The sequence below is a fragment of the Myotis myotis genome, unplaced genomic scaffold (genome assembly GCF_014108235.1).
Source record: "Myotis myotis isolate mMyoMyo1 unplaced genomic scaffold, mMyoMyo1.p scaffold_m19_p_3, whole genome shotgun sequence".
Lineage (NCBI taxonomy): Eukaryota > Metazoa > Chordata > Mammalia > Chiroptera > Vespertilionidae > Myotis > Myotis myotis.
This window is the reverse complement of record NW_023416335.1, coordinates 86835471-86854783: the sequence shown is the minus strand read 5'-3', so window position 1 is coordinate 86854783 and position 19313 is coordinate 86835471. Positions and strand designations below refer to the sequence as shown.

Below are 19313 nucleotides of genomic sequence, written 5' to 3'. Positions count from 1 at the left end.
ATCTCATTTGATCCTCACAGAAGTCATGGAGTAGGTAGATAGTAGACTTGCTGAAATCCTATTTTCATTAGACGGAAAACAGAGATTTAGAAAGTTTAGAAACTTGACCGGACTGAAAAGCAGTAAGAAATGATGGACCTTGAAAATGACTTCAGGTTTTCTCACTCTGCAGAATATAGTCAGACACTGCTGCAGTTAAATATTTTACCCTTTGTTCTCCCTGCATGATCTACAGTAATAATCTGCTTTGTGTTGACATTTACTGCAGTGTTGCTGACAATTACCTGAAAGAGAAGTTGGGGTACTTCACTGGGCTGGAAAAATTTTAACTAAGTCAGAAAGCAGGTCTAATTAAACAAGTTTACCTATACTATCCTATCTAATAAAAGAGAAACATGGTAATTGGCATACGACCACTACCCTTCCCATTGGCTAATCAGGGCGATATGCAAATTAACTGTCAGCCAAGATGGCGGCCGGCAGCCAGGCAGCTTGAAACTAACATGAGGCTTGCTTGCTTCAGTGACGGAGGAAACCAACGTTCCTTGCCTGCCTTGCAGGCCTCTGAGCCTGCAGTTTGAAACATTTTAACAAATATAGAAGCTAAAAAAAAACCCAGAAACCACCTTTCAGCAAGCTGGGATCTCAGAGCTGGAGTTATACATTGTTTCAAACCGAAACAAACCAGATACCTACTTTCAGCAGCGGAGGCCTAAGAGCTGGAACCTCAGAGCTAAAGCTGGCCCAGAATTAAAAAAAAGAAAAAGAAAAAAAGGAGCAGTTGGGAGCTTCCGTCACCCACCAGCCTGAAAACAGCCCTCAGCCCCTCACCCAGATTGGCCAGGCACCCCAGTGGGGACCGCCACCCTGAAGGTTGTGTGACCAGCTGCAAACAGCCATCATCCCCTCACCCAGGCTGACCAAGCACCCCAGTGGGGACCCCCACCCTGAAGGGTGTGTGACCAGCTGCAAACAGCCATCATCCCCTCACCCAGGCTGGCCAGGCACCCCAGTGGGGACCCCACCCTGATCTAGGACACCCTTCAGGGCAAACCAGCCAGCCCCACCCATGCACCAGGCCTCTACCCTATATAGTAAAAGGGTAATATGCCTCCCGGCACCGGGATCAGCGTGACAGGGGCAGCACCCAAACCCCCTGATCGCCCTGCAGCTCTGTGTGTGACAGGGGGCGGGGCCACAACCTCCCTATCCGCCCTGCTCTCTTTGTGACAGGAAGGCACCCCAACCTCCTGATCAGCCCTGCTCTGTGCCTGATACAGGGGAGCTCCCCAACCTCTGATCGCCCTGCGGCTCTGTGTGTGACAGGGTGCGGCGCCCCAACCCCCTGATCAGCCCTGCTCTGTGTGTGACAGGGTGCGGCACCCCAACCCGCCCCACCCCCACCACGGGCCCTGCTCTGTGTGTGACAGGGTAGAGCCATAACCTCCCCATCGGCCCTGCCCTGAGTGTGCCAGTGGCGGCGTCCCAACCCCCTGATCCACCCTGCTCTGTGTGTGACAGGGGGCGGCGCCCCAACTCCCCTATCGGCCCTACTTTCTGAGTGACAGGGGGAACTCCTCAACCCCCTGATGGGCCCTGCTCTGTGGGTGACAGGGGGGAGCTCCCCAACCCCCTGATGGGCCCTGCTCTGTGTGTGACAGGGGGCAGTGCCCCAACCCCTGGATTGGCCCTGCTCTTTGCGTGACAGGGTTTGGCGCCGCAACCTCCCCATCGAACCTGCCTTGAGTGTGACAGGGGGCGGTGCCCCAACCACCCAATTGGCCCTACCCTGAGCGTGACTGGGGGTGACATCGCAACCTCCCGATCCGCCCTGCTCTGTGCATGACAGGGGGCGGCACCCCAACACCCAAATCGGCCCTGCTCTGAGCCCGACCAGGGGCTGCACCTAGGGATTGGGCCTGCCCTCTGCCACCTGGGAGCAGGCCTAAGCCAGCAGGTCGTTATCTCCCGAGGGGTCCCAGACTGCGAGAGGGCACAGGCCAGGCCGAGGGACGCCCCCTTTCCCCCCGAGCGCACAAATTTTTGTGCACCAGGCCTCTAGTATATATATAAAGGTCTCCCTGGCGCCAATCACACGTGTGTTTTGATCTGTCATCATCAATATAATTTGGTTGACACTTCTATTGAAAAAGGTCGAATAGCGTTATTAAAATATTTCTTTTAATTAATTTCCTGTCAATGTGAACAAATCCTTGCACTGGGCCACTAGTTCATTATATCAGTACATCAAGGGGAGAGAGGATATTTAATCATTTCAATAATTGCTGATAAGGTGTGCCTGGTAAAGACAGAGAATTAGAAGGGTACTTTTTACCTTTTGATACAAAATATCTTCCCAAACTTATTTTCATTTTCATGTGGTTTTAAGGCCATGACAGTGAGTTGTTTTCTTTTTAAAAACATGAATTGTTTGAGATAGATTTCTTTGGTTGCAAACATCAAAAACCAGTCCTGCTGACTTAAGCAAACCCATAATTTATTGGGGAAATATGGGGTAGTTCATAATTATGAATAGGCACACCAGATAACTAGAAGTAGTGCAAGTCCAGGACATAGGCATCATTATGCCTGGTCCATTGCTGCTTTTTTTTTCTTCCTACTTAGCTCAGGGTTCAGAGTTATGGGGAATAGAGTTCTGTTCATGTGTTTGAATCTCATGCCCTACTTAACCTAGTAGAGATTCATTAATAGGCAGTTCTATCATGACTACACAAGGGAGAGTATACAGTTCTCTATAGTAGCCTGAGTGCAGTTAGGAAAGGGGAATGGAAAGGCAGCCAAGCCACACCTTCTCACTCCCTACAAAATTAACCAAGATATCCAGTAACATAGACAGTTTTGGCTTTTAACCCTTCTTTAGTTTATTATTTAAAGTCTAAAACTGATCAATCCTTAATTCTTAAGAATAAATTACCTCAAAAATTTTAAAAAATTTTAAATGCCTAAGATCTTAATTTATATGTGAACAGTATCAATATTTAGATACTTAATGTAATCTTTTTCTTTTTAGACAATGCGAAGACACAGAAATGAAGTGACAGTTGAACTACGAAAGGTAAGGATGATTTACATGTAATGAAAAGTAATGAGGATATTTTTTCTGATGTTAAAATTCTGTATAACTTGAATAATGAAAATAATATGGCAAATTAGTGGTCATCTCTAAAACCACATAGCATAAAAATACACCATTTTTTATAAAATCTTAAAAGTAGCTGGGATAGAACCAAGATGGCAGCATAGGTAAACGCCAGTACTTGCTGCCTCCCACAATCACATTAAAATTACAAGTAAAATACAGAACAACCATCATTCAGAACTGCCTGAAATGTGGCTGAATGAAAGTCCTACAACTAGAGAAGTAAAGAAAGTATATCGAGATAGGCCTGATACCCAGGTGTGACATTTTTTTCTCGGCTACTGAGGCCTCCTGTGAGAAGCAGGGGTGCCAGCCCCACAACAGATCCCCAGCTCAGGGTTTCAGAGCTGGGAAGAGACATCCCTATAACTTTAAAACCAGCGGGGATTGTGGCTGAGTGACAAGGAGACCCCTAGAGACCCAGCAGTTCCTCTTAAAGGGCTGACACATGAACTTACATGGTCCCACTTCCTCTGAGCTCTAGCACTAGGTGGTGGCTTATGGGGAGGAACTAGATTGTCTGACATCAGGGCAAGAACTCGGGGGTGGCTTTCTCCCAGACAGGGTTCATTGTTCCTGTGCTGGAATCTCCCCTGTTGCAGTGCTGACTGGCAGCCATATCTGAATTTTCATCATTGTACCCCACACTGGTCACTCCACCTTGGTGATTCCCTGAGAACCCGACCCATTCAATTTGAAGCCCCACCCAAGCTGTTTGCAGCAGCTTTTCCATATGAATGGTCTGTCCTGGTTCAGGCTTCAGACTTTTCTAAAATCTCTCAAACAAGCAGCAGCTGGTATCAGCATGCCCCAAACCTATCAATAAGAGACTGAAGGCCCAGCACTAGCACCAGCCTGTCTTGCTTCACAGCGAGGCCTTGTCTGGGCACTTCCAAACCCAATATAATAGCAGCCATCTGCAGATCTCTCTGTAGCTCTTGCTGGACAGCCCCAAGCAATAGCTGGCTTTGCACTTCCCCGGAAGCCCCAGAGCCACAGCACCTGGGGGACAGCTTCAGACCATATCAGATACATAGGGGTGTCTCCTGCACAGCAGCTCTTCATTGTAGATGCAGCTGGTCCCTACAGTCAATTGGCCTGGAGGTCAGCTCCTCCCAGTGACACCAACAGCAATCAAGTCTCAACTACAAGACTGCACACAGCCTACACAGGGGTGAACCTAGAGGGCCCAGCTTAGGTGACTGGGAAGCTACACAGGCCACCCTACCAATTCCAGGAGACATAACTGCTCTACCTAATACATAGAAACAATCACAGGGAAGCAGCCAACATGCGGAGACAAAGAAACATGTCACAAATGAAAGAAATGAAAGCAAGCAAACTACTGGGTACAGAGTCAAAGAAATGGTTATAAGGTTGCTCAAGGATCTTAATGATAGCTTCATGGGACTTAGTGAGACTCACAAGAATCTTAGAATTTCAAAGACATGAAAAAGGACCAGTCAGAAATTAAGCATACACTAACTGAAATAAAGAATAATTTACAGGAATTCAATAGTAGAATATTCTGAAAATCAAATCAATGATTTGGAATATGAGATGAAAAAAAAAAAACACAACTCAATCAGAAGAGCAAAAAGAAAAAACAATCCAAAAATATCAAGATAGCTGGAGGGGGTCAATGGCGGGGAAAGGGGGACATATGTAATACTTTCAATAATAAATAATTATTTAAACAAAAAAACATAAAAATATGAAGATAGTGTAAGGAGCCTCTGGGACAACTTCAAGTATACCAGCATTTGCATTAAGAGGGTGCCAGAAAAAGAAAAGAGAGAGAGCAAGATATTGAAAACCTATTTGAGGAAATAATGGCAGAAAACTTCCCCTATGTGGTGAAAGAAATAGATTAACAAGTCCAGGAAGCACGGAGTCCCAAACATGAGGAATCCAAAGAGGCCCACACCAAGACACATCATAATTAAAATGCCAAGGGTTAAAGACAAAGATTGAGACTCTTAAAAGAAGCCAGAGAAAAGCAATTAGTTACCTACAAGGGAGCACCCATACGACTGTTTGCTGATTTCTCAACAGAAACTATGCAGGCCTGAAGGGAGTGGCAAGAAATATTCAGTCATGTAAAGCAAGGATCTACAACCAAAATTGCTCTACCCAGCAAAAGTTATCATTTTGAATGAAGGTCAGTTAAAGGCTATACAGACAAGAAAAAGCTAAAGGAATTCATCATCAAATAAGTATTAAATGAAATGTTGAAGGGTATTCTTGAAGAAAAAGAGAAAGGAAAGAAATAAAAAATATGAACAATAAAAATGGCAATACATATCTATCAGCAATTGAATCTAAAAATCAAAATAACTAAACAAGAAATCTAATGAACAAAATAAACTGATGAATAAAATAGAATCAGAGGCATGGAACAGACTGATGAATCTCAGAGGGAGTTAGTGAGGGGGTTGCAGGAAGAGATTAACCAAAGTTCTTATATGCATATATGTATTAACTCTGGACACAGACAGTAGGGTGGTGAAGGCCTGGAGTGGGGTGGGAATTGGGTGTAGGGGAGCAATAGGGAGGAAAAAGGGGGATATCTGTAATACTCTCAACAATAAAGATTTTTTTAAATAAAAAAGAAAAAGAAAAGTATCTGCTAATTCCAGTGTTCTTTCAATTACTTAACTTCTTCATGGATACTTATAAATTAACAACAGTGTTTGGGCAGTCATATTTTTAAGTTTTTTCATATCCTTGGGTCATTTGTACCAGAGATGTGAACTAAGCCTTAGCCTACCTAATACAGTGAGTAAAGTGAGCTCCTTGCCAATCTTAACATTTTGGTCTTAGCATTTTTTTTTCTTTGTAACTTTTTATTAACATATAGCATACATACAAAAAAAGTTAACACATCTTAAGTGTACAACTTGATGAATTTAACAAAGTGAACACATCTGTGTAACCAGCTCCTGAGTCAAGAACATTACCTGTATCCTAAGGCCCCTTATGGATTACTACTTTCCCCCAAAGACTATTATCTTGGTTTCTTACACTATGAATTATTTTGCATATTTTGAACTTTATCCCATATAATAAAAGCCTAATATGCTACGTGTCCAACTGTTCGTTTGACGAGTCACTATGACGCACACTGACCACCAGGGGGCAGATGCTCCAACCGGTAGGTTAGCTTGCTGCTGGGATCCGGCCAATCGGGACTTGGCGAGATGGGCTGGACACGCCCTGGAGCCCTCCCGCAGTCCCTCCCCACCCCGATCATGCACAGATGGGGTCCCCCAGCCTGGCTTGCACCCTCTCCAATTCTGGGACCCCTTGGGGGATGTCAGAGAGCCAGTTTTGGCCCAATCCCCATAGGCCAGGCCAACGGACCCCACCAATGCATGAATCCGTGCACTAGGCCTCTAGTATAAATAAAATAGTGTGTGCCCTTTTTTGTCTGGCTTTTCGTTCATCATTTGAAGATCATTCTCCTTAAGAAAGGGAATAAGAATAAAATTGAAGTTAAGTATTTATTTATTGTCATCTGTTAACATTATACCAGCTATCCCCAGATGTGGGCCTTTGGTTTTTCTTAACATTTCATGCTTGGAATACAACTATAAAACTTTTATATTGGTCTTGGTATTATTCAGACTCCTCCCCTTGTTTTAAGCTTTTTAGCATTTTAGTATGCTTCTAATTTTTTTAAACTATTTACTTATATTTGTTATTTGTTCTTCCCTCTATGACTGTACTACCTTATGTAGTTAATTTATAGAGTTAAAAATACTTGCTTGTCGTCGTGTGTTTATTGATTTAGAGAGAGAGAGAGAGTTAAGTTCTTACATAAGTTCTTCACTCATTGGTTGATTCTCGTTTTTGCCCTGACCCAGGATCCAATCCACAACCTTGGCATATCGGGATGACACACTAACCTTCTGAGCAACCTGGCCAGGGCAAAGCATGATTTTTAATATCCACGTTAGTTAATTTAGAGACTCTTATCTCTTCTGTATAATATTGTTTCTTTTTCACTTTCCACAGTTAGTTCCTGAACATCCTATAGGACGACCAAAAATAAAATTTACTAAAGAAATCTCAAGCAGTCCCTTATTTCACATGTCAGGATTCCCTGAATAAGCAGCAAAAAGTGAACCAGTCCTTCCTGAAACAAAGCCTAAATTTCAGACAATGCTTAATTGCTTTTGATATGATTCTACAGAGGTGTGGAGAGCCCTTCAAGAGAAGATTCCTCTACTCTTTATCATCAGAGCATTTAACTCTGACTTCAGCCTTACTATTTCTGTATCTCCGTTGAATAGAAAATCACAGTGTCATTACCTACATTGAGATTCTTGAAAATACAAGAAAATAGAGCTACTTCCAAGAGTTTCATAGATGAGCTCTACCCATTTCTATTAGATTACACACTTCTAAAATGAAGGTAATAACCAGTTCACCGCCCCCCCCCCCCCCCCCCCCCCCCACACACACACACACACACTCCCACCCTAGATATTCCCAAGTCTCCCTCCCAGGTCATCCCAAAATTCTTAGTCAGATTCTGGACATGTCATTGTCACTCATTAAATGTTAATATTCAGAAATTAAATTGAATGATGATATCTTAAAATTTTGCTTGTATTTAAATCATTTATTGAAGTTTTATGAAAAACATCTTAGATATAGAACAGTGCTACTCAGAAGTCCTGGGATAAGTTAGGGGACTTGTGTCAGAATATTAAACAAGGCACTGCTTCCTTTACCAAGGAAGTCTTTCTGCCTAAATAAATCACAGAACTAAAGTATATTTAGTTTCATAGTTGATTTCTGGCACAAACTCCTATCTTATAGCAGACCTGTAAGAGATATTTCAAAGACCTTTAGTCAGTCCAAGGACCATACTTTGAATAGCACTGAAATTGACTTATCAAATTGAGGGTAAAGTTCATTACTAATATGTACTGTTTTACTGGCCTCAAACTCTTTTTTTTTTTTTTAATTTCTTTTTTTCTCCCACACAACCAAATTCTGCAACTCTTGAAGACTGGTATTGAATTTTGGTTAATGTTTGCACCATATAACCTTACATAGTAACTTATATAGAGCATTTGCTTAATAAAAACTTGAAAAGATTGCCCTAGCTGGTTTGGGTCAGTGGACAGAGCATCGGCCTGCAGACCAAAGGGTCCCGGGTTTGATTCTGGTCAAGGGACATACCTTGGTTGCAGGCTCCTCCCTGGCCTGGGGTGCATGCAGGAAGGATGTTTCTCTCTGTCTTTCCCTCTCTCTTACACTCTACCTAAAAAAAAAAAAAAAAAAAAAAAAAAAAAAAAATCAATAGAAAAATATCCTCAGGTGAGGATTAACAACAACAACAAAAACTAGAAAACAAAAAAACTTGAAAGATCTAACTCTTTTTGTTTAACATTTTTGTCTACTTTTACCTCTTTGATCTCTTACTTTCCTACTTAAGTAGGCCTTTATGCATCAACACTTATACAGAAGTTAGTACTTCTGTTTTATATTATGTTGTAAATAGTTACATAGGAATTAAATAACTTGCCTAAAATCACACAGCTGACAAAGTGGCAGAACTGAGCTCTTAACCATTGTTATAAATGCCTTTTAATGTAAAAGTTAAGTGAGTAATGCCTCATAAGTTGGAAATGAGTCCAAAACCTGTCACTGGCATTTTTAACTTTGACACATTCGATTAAAATCCTATATAATAAAAGGCTAATATGCAAATTGTCCCCTTGACTGGAAGTTCGACCAGGAGTTCAACCTGGGGGTGGGGCCTGCGGACCAACTGCTCACGGCCCCTGCCCCCAGCCGGCCTGACCTGATTGGCCCTGATTGGGGCGGACCAGCCGGACCCCACCCATGCATGAATTCGTGCACCAGGCCTCTAGTTTGATACAATATTCTCTTGATTGATCAGTCAGATATGCCATAGGACTTTACTATGGCATAGATGTGGGAGTGAGGGTGGTTAAGTTCTTACATAAAAACAGAAAGCACCAAAATATCTCACTTGACTGATGAGATACAGCACTTAATTTAGTTATTTGCCTTTTTAGTAAAATGTCTCTTTTATAAAATGGCCTAAATTTCCCACATTAACAAGCTAAAGAAAAAAAAACGATTATATCAATTGATGCAGAAAAAGCACTTGACAAAATCTAACATCCATTCCTGCTAAAAACTCAACAAGTTAGAAATAAAGGGGAGCCGAAACCGGTCTGTCTCAGTGGAGAGAGCGTTGGGCTGCGGACTGAAAGGTCCCAGGTTTGATTCCAGTCAAGGGCATGCACCTGGGTTGCGGGCACATCCCCAGTAGGAGATGTGCAGGAGGCAGCTGATCGATGTTTCTAACTTTCTATCTCTCTCCCTTCCTCTCTGTAAAAAATCAATAAAATATATTTTTTAAAAAAAAGAAATAAAGGGGAATTGCCTCAACTTAATAAAGAACATTTGCAAAAACCTACAGCTAATATACTAAGGGTGAAACACCGAATGCTTTCCCCCTAAGATCCAGGAACAATGCAAGGATGTCCATTCTCACACTTCCTAGTTAACATAGTGCTGGTATCCAGCATGTACAACAGATCTTCTTATAATATCATTTTGTTCAACCTCATTTTCTTCAATGTCATATCATTATAACATTGATTAGATGCCATAGGAACTTAAGTCTTTATATCAATTTTATCAAACAATGGTAAAATTGGTTTTTTTCAATTGGTAAAATTGGTTTATATCAATTAACCAATGGTAAAATTGGTTTTTTTATATGTTTTTTTATTTGAAGTTGCAGAACCTTTTGATGATGTTAAGGGAGTACTTACTGTATAATGCTTTCAAATGGAAGCAATGTTTGCTTCAACAGTATAAAAAAGCAAACCAATTAGAAAATGGGCAAAAGATATAAAGATACATTGTATTGAAGGGGTTATGCAAATGGAAATCATCATTATGGTGATAATTATTCATACCAATCAGGGAAATACAGACTAAAATCAATTAAGCATCTCTCAGAATGGTTAAAATTTAAAAATAATAACAACCCCAAATGCTGGTGGGAGGATGCAGAGAAACTGGATCACTGATACATTGCTGGTAGTAATGTAAAATGGTACAGTCACTCTGGAAAGTATGCAACCCATCAGTGATAATTCTAGGCATTTATCCTGGGGAAGTGAAAATGAGTATTCCTACAAAACCTGTACATGAATGTTTATATCAGTTTTATTTATAATAGCTAAAACCTAAAGATGACCCAGGTGTCCTTTAAAGGGTAAATGGTTAAACTGTGGTATGTCTGTAGGACGAAATGCTCCTCAACAATAAAAAGGAACAAACTGTTGATAGAAGCAACAAGTTGCATGAATCTTCAGGAAATTATACTGCGGGGGAAGCCCATCACACAAAAAAAGTTATATGCTATATGATTCCATTTACATAACAGTTTTGAAATGATAAAATTTTAGAAATGGAGGACATATTAATAGTTGTAAGGGTTAAATATGGGGACAGGGAGGTGGTTTTGCTTGTAAAAGGCAACAGGAGGGCATCTTCTGTTTTTGGTATTGTTTAGTATCTTCTATCCTATCTAATAAAAGAGAAACATGGTAATTAGCCATACCTCCGCTACCCTTCCCATTGGCTAATCAGGACGATATGCAAATTAACTGCCAGCCAAGATAGCGGCCGGCAGCCAGGCGGCTTGAAGCAAACATGAGGCTTGCTTGCTTCAGTGATGGAGGAAGGCAACATTCCCCGCCTGCCACTGCCGGCCTCTGAGCTTGCAGTTTGAAACATTGTTACAAATATAGAAGCTAAACAAAACCCTAGAAACCTGCTTTCAGCCAGCCAGGATCACAGAGCTGAAGTTGAAACAGTGTTTCGATTATAGAACCCAAACAAACCAGATACCTGCTTTCAGCAGCCGAGGCCTCAGAGCTGGAGCCAAGCCTCAGAGCTAAAGCTGGCCCAGAATAAAAAAAAAAGAAAACAAAAAAAGGAGCGGTCGGGAGCTTCAGTCACCCACCAGCCTGAAAACAGCCCTCAGCCCCTCACCCAGACTGGCCAGGCACCCCAGTGGGGACCCCCACCCTGAAGGGGGTGTGATCAGCTGCAAACAGCTCTGTGGGTGATAGAGGGCGGCGCCCCAACTCCCCCCCCCCCCCCACGGGCCCTGCTCTGTGTGTGACGGGGTAGAGCCATAACCTCCCCATTGGCCCTGCCCTGAGTGTGACAGGGGGCAGTGCCCCAACTCCCCTATCGGCCCTACTCTGTGAGTGACAGGGGGGAGCTCCTCAACCCCCTGATCGGCCCTGCTCTGTGCGTGACAGGATATGGAGCCCCAACCCCCCTGATGGGCCCTGCTCCGTGAGTGACAGGGGGCAGTGCCCCAACCCCCTGATTGGCCCTGCTCTGTGCATGACAGGGGGTGGTGCCGCAACCTCCCCATCAACCCTGCCTTGAGTGTGACAGGGGGCGGTGCCCCAACCCCCCAATTGGCCTACCCTGAGCGTGACTGAGGGTGGCATCGTAACCTCCCGATCCGCCCTGCTCTGTGCATGACAGGGGCGGCGCCCCAACTCCCAATCAGCCCTGCTCTGAACCCAACCAGGGGCTGCACCTAGGGATTGAGCCTGCCATGTGCCACCCGGCAGCGCACCTAAGCCAGCAGGGCGTTATCTCCCGAGGGGTCCCAGACTGAGAGAGGGCACAGGCTGGGCTGAGGGCCCCCCTCCCCCCCCCCCCGAGTGCACAAATTTTTGTGCACCGGGCCTCTAGTATATATATAAAACCCTAATATGCATATAGACCGAATGGTAGAACAACCGAACAACTGATCACTATGACGTGTGCTGACCACCAGGGGACATGTGCGGAACCTGGCGGGCGTCAGTAGCAGGCAGCAGAGCACGGAACATGGAGCTTGCCCGTAGCGGGATGGTGGAACAGGTGAGCAGGGGTGCCAGACCAAGGCGGGGCACCGGTCGCTGTCATTGGGGCAAGCTTCTGGTGGTTACTGAAAATACTTTGCTCCCGCACACCATGATCCCACCTAGCGCTTGCACATGCTGCCGAAGCCACCACTTGTACCCACTGCCAGTGCCTGGCACCGGCCCCGATCGCTCAGTACCATCAGCAGGTGTGAGGAGCAGCTACCAGCCCTCAGGACTTCTCTACCTCCCCCTGCTCCTGAGGGGCAATTGGGGCTGGCAGCCGCCTCTTGCACCCACTGCCAGTGATGGCCCTGCTCACATCTGCTGCTGGCACTGGCCCCAATCACTCTGCACCATCAGCAGGTGTGAGTGGGCTGGCGCCATCAGCACATGGGAGTGGTGGCTGCGGAACGGGGCTGCCAGCAGACAGGAGACCGGGGGCTTCAATGGGAGGGGCCAGGCAAGGGCGCAGAGGATGGGCCGAGACCTGCCACTGTGCCCACCGCAGCCTCGCAGGCCACAGTTCCTTTCAAGGTGCACGAATTTGTGCACTGGGCCCCTAGTCTTTTTTATAATGGTGGATACATGAGCGTATACACATAGTAAAATTATGTAGATCTTAAGTAAGATGGTAAATCCAAATAAGGGCAGTGGATTGTATCAATTAATGTCAGTGTTCTGGTTGTGATTTTATACAATCATTCGTTGCTAAACTATTCAGATACTAAGAAATGAATTTTTAGGCAGTTTCATCATTTTGCACACATTGTAGAGTATAGTTACACAAACCTAAATGGCTTAGCCTACTATATATACATCTAGGCTTCATGGTAGAACCTATTGCTCTTGGGCTACAAAACTGTATAGCATGTCACTGTGCAAAACAACATGAGAATAAATCAAGCACAAGAGAAAATTATCTGGTCAAGAAACATTGTAAGCATGAGATGTATTGGGCTACTGCCTGCATATTACAGCATACAGCAGACTTCCTTTTTATAAGTAGAAAGAGTAGAAATTGATACTCTAAAATATCAATTAAAAAGTATAGTATGGTAAATACATAAGCCATAACAATCATTTATTATCAGGAATTATGTAATTGTATGTGCTGTACTTTTCTTTTAACTTTTACTAGCATTTATTTATGTTGAATTTACTATTGAGCCATAAGTTGTTTCTTCAGTTTCTTGTCATTTATTATCAGGTATTATGTAATTGTATCATGTGCTATACTTTTCTTTTAACTTTTATTAGCATTTATTTATGCTGAATTTATTCTTGAGCCATAATTTATTGTTTCTTCAGTTTCTTCTGTCATTATCAGGTCATTTATTATCAGGTATTATGTAATTGTATTATGTGCTATACTTTTCTTTTAACTTTTATTAGCATTTATTTATGCTGAATTTACTCTTGAGTCATAAGTTATTGTTTCTTCAGTTTCTTCTGGGTTCTCTTTCTTCTGTACAACGTCCTCTTCTGTTCTTCTTCAGTAAGGACCATCTCAGTGTGGCAGGGAGAGCTCAGGTATGGGTCCATTTGCCCATGAGCTCTGTAAGTTCTTCATGTTGGGAGAATTGTTCAGCTGGATATGCTCAGTGACCAGAGAATTTACATCTAAACCCATAAGTTCATGACTACTCTCTATTTTTAAGCATATGCAGCAAAAATTCAACACTCCTTTTGGGCCACCAACCCTGCATCCAGCTCTACTGTTTGGCCTGGGCACACCTAACAACTCCACCATTGTAACAACGGCATAGCACACATTGCTTCTGTAAAGTGACATCCTTCAGAGGAGATTAAAAATGGCAGGGGACTAAGTGGATGCTACACCGACCTACTCCCAGGACCAAGCTGGAATTACAACTAAAATACAAAAAAAAAAAAAAACACCCTTAGTACTCAACTGAAGAATAGCTGGAGAGAACCCTGATAACCAAGGATGGAAAGTGGAGACTGCATAGATACTGGCAGGAAGGGTGAGGGTGTGAAAGGGCTGGCCAGATTCCCACAGACAGCAGCTGCAGTTCCAGAGAGAGATCTCAGCTCTCGGGGAGAGGGGGTTGCCACTGAAAAATTTGGGGTCTAATCCCCAAGATGGACCCCCCAGCAGAGAGTACCAGAACTGAGAAAGATGCCCATAGAACTTCTCTGTGTGAAAAGCAGCAGGGTTGCTGTCTGCCAGGGAGAGACAGCTGGAAATGCAGAAATGCAGGCACCCTCTTAAAGGGCCAACACACAAAACTTAGTGTGCAGCCATTCACCTTGAGCTCCTGCAGAAGGAGGGCAGAGTAGACTGGAGCTGTGTGAGCAGAAGCCAGGATTGGGGGCTCTGGAGTTAGAGCTCAGAAGGCAAACACCCTTTTTTTCCTGTACTGAGTCATTCCCTCACACTGCATGGGTCATCTTTCTCAGGTAGACCATTGCTATCCAGGCAGTTTTTGCCTGGGGGGAAGACAGTTGAACCACCCTATTGGAAAATCCATGGTGTACAGTGTGGAGTTTCTGAGGCCCATTAAGATACTGAGAATAACAATTAGCCTCCAGACAGAAGCAATTTCCCCATCCTGTTGGAAAACCTCTCAACACACCTGTGGACAATTGTCTGATAGCTGTTCAAGACTGAATCCAGTCCGTCTGCAGGCAGAGGCAGGACTCTGGAGTCTTTGAGACTTTGCCTGATCTCTATTAGTCAGAAACAGTGTTTGACACTGTCCTACACTAGAGATTGGGAGGTGTAGAGATTGGGAGGTGTGATACACAGTCACAAACCCGAACAGGTAGCCAAAGTGGGGAGACAAAATACAACCCCCAAATGAAAGAACAAGAGAATTCTCCAGAAGAAGAGATCAGTGAAATGGAGATAAGAAAGTCATCTGATAATAGAGTTCAGAATATTGATGGCAAAGATGCTCAACAGTAATGAGAAAAGATATAGTAAATATATATATATATATATATATATATATATATATATATATATATGCCCAGCAACTGTTACAGTGGAACAACCGGTCGCTATGGCATGCACTGACCACCAGGGGGCAGATGCTCAATACAGGAGCTGCCCCCTGGTGGTGAAGTGCACTCCCACAGCGGAAGTGCCGCTCAGCCAGAAGCCAGGCTCACCCCCACCCCCCGCACGAATTTCGTGCACCTGGCCTCTACTGAAAAAAGAACAGTCAGAAATAAAGAATGACATAGTACTAATACAGCACACATTGGAAGGAATACACAGCAGATTAGGGGAAGCTGAGGATCGGTTCAGTGAATTAGAAGACGGGTAGAAAAAAATCAATCAGAGAAACAAAAAGAAAAAGAACAATTAAAAAACTAGAGGACAGCTAAAGGGAGCTATGGGACAACATGAAACGTAACAATATTTGCATAATAGGTGTACCAGAAAGGAAAGAAAGTGAGCGAGGGATAGAGAACTTGTTTGAAGAAATATGACAGAAAACTTCCCTAACCTGGTGAAGAAAAATGTCACACAAGTTTAGGAGGCACAGACAGTCCCAAGCAAGAAGAATAGACCCACGCCCAGACACATCATAATTAAAATGCCAAAAATTAAAGACAAAGAGAGAATCTTAAAGGCAGCAAGAGAAAAGCAATTTGTTATCTACAAAGGAGTTCCCATAAGGCTGTCAGAAGATTTTTCATCAGGAATTATACAAGCCAGAAGGGAATGGCATGAAGTACTCAAGCTAATGAAAAGCAAGGATCTGAAGCCAAGAGTACTATATCCAGCAAGGAAATCATTCAAAATAGGTGGTGAAATAAAGAGCTTCCCTGCTAGAGAAAGGTTAAAGAAATTTATCACCACTAAGCAGCATTGCAGGAAATGCTAAAGGGACTGCTGTAATAAGAGAAGAAATAGAGAACCTTGGCATGCAGAATTAAAATGGCAAAAAATAAGTACCTATCAATAATAACCTTAATTGTAAATGGATTAAATGCTACAATCAAAAGATATAGGATGGCTGAATGGATACAAAAACATGACCCAACTATATGCTGCCTACAAGAGACCCACCTCAAAATAAAAGACACACAGGGTGAGCATGAAGGATTTTCCCATGCAGATGAAAAAGAAACTGGGGTAGCAATACTCATATCTGAAAAAATAGGCTTCCAAATGAAGTCCATCACAAGAGGCAACAAAGTTCACTACATAATACTAAAGGGATTGTTCCAACAAGAGGATATACCCTGCTAACATATATGCACCCAATATAGGAACACATAAATATATTAAAAGTCTTCTAGAGGACTTTAAGGGAGAGATCGACAACAATACAGTCATAGTAGGGGACTTTAACACCCTGTTGACTTCAATAGATAGATCTTCCAAATAAAAGGTTAACAAGGGAACTGTAACCCTAAAGGACACACTGGATCAGATGGATTTAATTGACATTTATAGAACATTTCACCCCAAAGCTGCAGAATATACATTCTTCTCTAGTGCACATGGGTCATTCACAAAAGTAGATCATGTTAGGACACGAAACAAGTCTCTACAAGTTCAAGAAGATTGAGATCATATCAAGCATCTTCTCAGATCACAGCATCTTCTCAGAATGAAATTAGAAATCAACTACAATAAAAACACCCAAAAACGTTCAAATACATAGAGACTAAATAGCATATTAATAAACAATGAATGGGTTACCAATGAGATCGATAATGAAATCTAAAACTTCCTGGAAACAAATGAAAATGAACACACAACCCAAAATCCCTGGGACACTGCAAAAGCTGTCCTGAGAGGGAAGTTTGTAGCACTACAGGCATACCTCAAGAAACAAGAAAAAAATAAACTATTGAACCCTACAACTTAAAGAATTTGAAAGAGAACAGCAATAAAAGACAAAAGGAAATAGAAGGAAGGAAATAATAAAGATCAGAGCAACAATAAATGACATAGTCTACAAAAACAATATGAAACTTCAATTAAACCAAGAGTGGTTATTTGAAAAGATAACCATGATTGATAAATCATTAGCCAAATTCATCAAGAAACAAAGAGCGAGGACCCAAATAAATAAAATCAGAAATGAAATTAGAGAAGTAACCACTGACACCACAGTAATACAAAGGATTGTAAGCAAATACTATGAACAACTATATGCTAACAAGCTGGACAACCTGAATGAAATGGACAAATTCCTAGAAAAATACAATCTTCCAAAACGGAATCAGGAAGAATCAGAAAACCTGAATCCATATATATATAAAACCCTATTGGAGAACCAAGATGGCGGCATAGGTTAACGCCGGAGTTTGCTGCTTTGAACAACTACTTCAAAAGTGAAACTAAAAGACAGAACGGACATCACCAAGAACCACAGGAACGCTGGCTGAGTGGAAGTCCTACAACTAGGAGGAAAGAGAAACGCATACGGACACTCAGAGGAGGCGCAGTGCTGAAGTCAAATTCTGAGGTGCGGAGTGCGCGGAGCGGGCTGGCCGAGGAGGGCGCGGTTGGCGTTTTCAATCGGGAGGGAGTCGCAGACTCTGAGCTCCAGATACGGGCGAGTCTCCAGGGACCCAGACTCAAACGGGAGAAGCGGGACTGTCTGGCTTCGGTCAGAGCGATTGCAGCTTTCTCTCTGAGCTTTGCAGCGGGTGCTGGGACTCAGAGAGGCGGACCCCCTGGGGACAGGACTGAGAGCCGCCATAACTGCTCTCTCCAGCCCACCCTGTTGATCCTGTGCGACCCGCCCCACCCAAGCCCTGCACACAGGCATTTGCCGGATAGCCTCAGGCAAAGGCTAGAATAGCACCTCCCTAGAGGACAGAAGTTCTCTCACTGCTGACACAGCTGATTCTCATAGCCAATTGGCCTGGAGGTCAAACCCTCCCTGGAATTAGCTACAACAAGGTTTAACTATAAGACTGCGAACAAAGACCACTAGGGGGTGCACCAAGGAAGCATAACAAAATGCGGAGACAAAGAAACAGGACAAAATTGTCAATGGAAGATATAGAGTTCAGAACCACACTTTTAAGGTCTCTCAAGAACTGTTTAGAAGCCGCCGATAAACTTAATGAGATCTACAAGAAAACTAATGAGACCCTCGATGTTATATTGGGGAACCAACTAGAAATTAAGCATACACTGACTGAAATAAAGAATATTATACAGACTCCCGACAGCAGACCAGAGGAGCGCAAGAATCAAGTCAATGATTTGAAATGCGAGGAAGCAAAAAACACCCAACCGGAAAAGCAAAATGAAAAAAGAATCCAAAAATGCGAGAATAGTGTAAGGAGCCTCTGGGACATCTTCAAGCGAACCAACATCAGAATTAGAGGGGTGCCAGAAGATGAGAGAGAGCAAGATATTGGAAACCTATTTGAAGAAATAATGACAGAAAACTTCCCCCACCTGGTGAAAGAAATGGACTTACAGGTCCAAGAAGCGCGGAGAACCCCAAACAAAAGGAATCCAAAGAGGACCACACCAAGACACATCATAATTAAAATGCCAAGAGCAAAAGACAAAGAGAGAATCTTAAAAGCAGCAAGAGAAAGAAACTCAGTTACCTACAAGGGAATACCCATACGACTGTCAGCTGATTTCTCAACAGAAACTTTGCAGGCCAGAAGGGAGTGGCAAGAAATATTCTAAGTGATGAATACCAAGAACCTACAACCAAGATTACTTTATCCAGCAAAGCTATCATTCAGAATTGAAGGTCAGATAAAGAGCTTCACAGATAAGGAAGAGCTAAAGGAGTTCATCACCACCAAACCAGGATTATATGAAATGCTGAAAGGTATCCTTTAAGAAGAGGAAGAGGAAGAAAAAGGTAAAGATACAAATTATGAACAACAAATATGCATCTATCAACAAGTGAATCTAAGAATCAAGTGAATAAATAATCTGATGAACAGAATGAACTGGTGATTATAATAGAATCAGGGACATAGAAAGGGAATGGACTGACTATTCTTGGGGGGGAAAGGGGTGTGGGAGATGCGGGAAGAGACTGGACAAAAATCGTGCACCTATGGATGAGGACAGTGGGTGGGGAGTGAGGGCGGAGGGTGGGGTGGGAACCGGGAGGAGGGGAGTTATGGGGGGAAAAAAAGAGGAACAAATGTAATAATCTGAACAATAAAGATTTAATTAAAATTTTAAAAAAAAAACCCTATTATGCAAATAGACTGAACGGCAGAACAACTGGTCACTATGATGTGCGCTG

At 43.0% G+C, this 19313-nt stretch overlaps 1 protein-coding gene across 11 annotated transcripts in view; it reads left to right on the top strand.

The window, feature by feature from the left end:
• KPNA3 (karyopherin subunit alpha 3) overlaps positions 1-19313 on the top strand; it is a 126927-nt gene that overhangs the window by 61821 nt on the left and 45793 nt on the right. For 10 of the 11 annotated variants that reach the window (XM_036301821.1, XM_036301820.1, XM_036301831.1 and 7 more), the window contains one exon: positions 3032-3076. In XM_036301821.1, the coding sequence (XP_036157714.1) occupies positions 3032-3076 (45 nt within the window). Of the gene's footprint in view, positions 1-3031; positions 3077-12061; positions 12110-19313 lie in introns of those variants that run through there. The other variant, XM_036301822.1, reaches the window with a different exon arrangement.